General features: G+C 45.9%; 1 protein-coding gene and 1 long non-coding RNA gene across 5 annotated transcripts in view; one reads left to right on the top strand and one right to left on the bottom strand.

The window, feature by feature from the left end:
* INO80C (INO80 complex subunit C) overlaps positions 1 to 1,655 on the bottom strand; it is a 14,229-nt gene extending 12,574 nt beyond the window's left edge. For 3 of the 4 annotated variants that reach the window (XM_006085165.3, XM_014452585.2, XM_023750877.1), the window contains exon 1: positions 1,346 to 1,655. In XM_006085165.3, coding sequence (XP_006085227.1) covers positions 1,346 to 1,504 — 159 coding nt within the window. In that variant the 5' untranslated portion in view covers positions 1,505 to 1,655. The remainder of the gene's footprint in view (positions 1 to 1,345) is intronic. The other variant, XM_014452586.2, reaches the window with a different exon arrangement.
* Positions 1,481 to 3,440, top strand: part of LOC106696448 — a 12,491-nt gene continuing 10,531 nt past the window's right edge. Inside the window, exon 1 of the long non-coding RNA XR_001347390.2 lies at positions 1,481 to 1,578. This is a non-coding gene — a long non-coding RNA (uncharacterized LOC106696448). The remainder of the gene's footprint in view (positions 1,579 to 3,440) is intronic.

The raw sequence follows: 3,440 nt of genomic DNA, 5'->3' as shown, positions 1-3,440 counted from the left end.
AGAATGGCTAAAAGGAAGGTGGAGGATGCAGAGCAACTGGAACAGTCATACTTTGCTGCTGAGAATGCACAATAGTGAAACCACTTAGGGAAATACTGTTTAACAATTTCTAACTGAGTTAAATGTATGTCTACCTTATGACCCGGTGATTACACTTCTACCCATTTACCCAAGAGAAATGAAAGCCTTTATCTACTTGTATAGGAATGTTCAAAGGAGCTTAAAAACGGTAAATAACTCAATGTCTATCAGTTGTGATACGTTTACACAATGTACCAGGTATACGGATACAGGTAAAATAACATAACTCAAAAACACTGTTTCACAGAGAAACCCAGACACAAAAGGGTATGTTCTGTATAATTCCATTTATATTCTGTTCAAAAACGCAAGTCAATCTATGGTGAGAGAGGTCAGAATAGTGGTTACCTCTGGCAGGCAGGGAAGACAGTAGTAATGCCTTGAAAGGGTCACCAGGGAATTTTCCCGGGCTCTTAATAATATTCTCGATCTTCATCTGGGTCGTGGCCACATATGCAAAAAGTCACTCATCTGTACCTCTTAAGATTTGTGCACTTTACTGTATGAAAAATCATACCTTAATAAAGTATTGTTTAAAGGGGAGCACTATTAACTATCAATGGAAGAAATGAGAGGCAGTTAACATCTCTAGAGCATCCTTCCGGGTGCAGGATGCCACACCACGTGCTGGAGAGGGCACAGTAACACACTCCTTCGCTGCTCTCTTGTTGCTTTAAGTAAAATGCAGAAGCCAGGACACACACTCTTCCACGCAAGCCACTCATCCGCGAGTTCTCTGCTGGGATTCTGGAGCCTGGGTCATCGTGCTGCGGGGAAGTCTGTATCCGGCGCTGTGCTCTGGGCTTTCCGACCAGGATCTCACTAAATCCTCTGACAACCCCGTGCGGTAAAACCAAACACACTTTGGGACGGGAAGCTGGGGACCAAAAAGCTCTTTTCCGAGGATGAGGGACCCCCCCCCCCCCCACCGCCGTATCAATACATCCTGGTATTCCTCCATGTAGGACTTACTAGTAGGGGCGCTCTGCCCCTCACAGACACTCGGTAAATGTCTGTCAATGGACGAAGGTTTACCCAATTCCCACATGTCCAAACTAAGGGAAGAAAGTGTTTCATCTGCACCAGGGAACAACCCTGCCAAAGAGCTGACGCCACCAGAACCGGCGCATGCGCCCTGACTCGCTCTGCCCGGCTAAAGCGCCCTCACTGCGTCTCACACGGCCCCGCGCAAGCGCTCTCCCTTCGCCCCGCCCCGCTCCGCTCGGCCACCGCGCATGCGCAGGCTAGTCGGCGTGCAACGTACCTGTGCAAAGCCGGAGGCGGACACTTTTTTCTTCTTACCCGGGCCATATCCGCCGCCGCCGCTGCTGCCGTTGTGGGAAGGACTGGCTGGCCTCTTCTTGCTGTTCCGGGATATCCCCGGAGCGGCCGTGGTGGCCACAATTGGAATTTGAGCCGCCATTCCTATCCTGAGTCTTCTCCCCCCCCCAACCCTCCTTGCTTTCTCTGCAAAGGTCCTGGGACTTCCGGCTCGAGGTTAGTTCCGTCTTAGTGCCGGAAAACCCGGCCTGGATTCGCAGAACATCCGCTGACTTCTCTCTACCGAATCCAAAAGGCGGAGCTGGGTGCAGCCAATTCCGTGGGGACCGGAAGGTGTCTGCGGGTGGCGTCCTGCTACTCCCCAAAAGGGCACGTGCTCGCAAATCCCTAGCGATCAAGGAATAGAACATCTTGCCATCTTTATTTTTAAAAATAGGTTTTTAAAAATAACCCTGTTGACTTTTCTGACGTGAAGTCAGAAGATGGATCACTTTTGCCCCGGGGCGTGGCTCAGTGGTTGAGCGTGGACCTATGAACCAGGCGGTCACAGTCGATTCCCCCTCAAGGCACATGCCTGGGTTGCAGGCTCAATCCCCAGTGTGGGGTGTGCAATTATTCTCTCTCATTGATGTTTCTATCGCTCTGTCCCTCTCCCTAAAAATATATATATATTTTAAAATAGATGGGTCACTTTTGATGTATGTAGCAGTGAAAGTAGGGTCATTCTGGGTGGATTAGACAGCTTCTAGCCTTCCCATTGATCACTGCCTTCTCACAGGGAAGAAGTTTGTGTGTTAGTAGAGCCCAAATGGACTTGAAGGGTAGACTAGTTCTTAACCTTTTAGAGGTCACAGACCTCTTTGAGCATGTAAGCTAGGCTACCCTCCCTCTCCCACTCCCCACCAAATGTATACAGGTATAGACAAAATATTACATATGATTTCAGGGAGTTCGCAGATTTGCTAAAACCTATTTATGAACTTCAGTGGAACATACCCTCCCCCTTGTTATTGATGACTTAAACTGCATGATTTATATTTGGTTGGTTAATGTCTTTTGGCTTCTGGTAGAATGTAAGCTCTGAAGTTATGTTTCATGCATTTATCTTTCCTAGCTCACAGTACCTTGCAAGCCATCAGTACATTATAATTATTTCTAATGAAATAGTTACTAAATCAGTGATGGCGAACCTTTTGAGCTCGGCGTGTCAGCATTTTGAAAAACCCTAACTTAACTCTGGTGCCGTGTCACATACAGAGATTTTTTGATATTTGCAACCATAGTAAAACAAAGACTTATATTTTTGATATTTATTTTATATATTTAAATGCCATTTAACAAAGAAAAATCAACCAAAAAAATGAGTTCGCGTGTCACCTCTGACACGCGTGTCATAGGTTCGCCATCACTGTACTAAATGAACGAACCCCCTGCAGTAATTAGTTGAAGCTACTGTGTTCTAATACAGGAAAGTGGCATATATGAATCTAGATCAGGGGTCCTCAAACTTTTTAAACGGGGCCAGTTCACTGTCCCTCAGACCGTTGGAGGGCCGGACTATAGTTTAAAAAAAACTATGAACAAATTCCTATGCACACAGCGGCAGCAAAAACACCCGCTGGGCCGGATAAATGTTTTCAGCGGGCCGCATGTGGCCCGCGGGCTGTAGTTTGAGGACCCCTGATCTAGATATTTGATAGGAATGGGCTGCAGAATGACTTAGATGTGTGAGAGAGAGAATAGTTAGGGACACAAACAATAAAGTTACTGACATCTTTTCTCTACATGCCCAGTCTCCATCCCTATTCTCACCCAGATCTAGGCTTCCTTATTCCTTCTCTCAGTGGCTGCACCAACCAGCAGCCAGTCACCTAAGCCAGAATCTAGGTCAGTGATGGCGAACCTTTAGAGCTCGGCATGTCAGCATTTTGAAAAACCCTAACTTAACTCTGGTGCCATGTCCCATATAGAAATTTTTTTATATTTGCAACCATAGTAAAACAAAGATTTATATTTTTGATATTTATTTTATATATTTAAATGCCATTTAACAAAGAAAAATCAACCAAAAAAATGAA

Source organism: Myotis lucifugus, unplaced genomic scaffold, assembly GCF_000147115.1.
Source record: "Myotis lucifugus unplaced genomic scaffold, Myoluc2.0 scaffold_16, whole genome shotgun sequence".
Taxonomy (NCBI): domain Eukaryota; kingdom Metazoa; phylum Chordata; class Mammalia; order Chiroptera; family Vespertilionidae; genus Myotis; species Myotis lucifugus.
The sequence above is the reverse complement of the archived record's forward strand: the minus strand, read 5'-3'. Positions and strand labels throughout refer to the sequence as shown.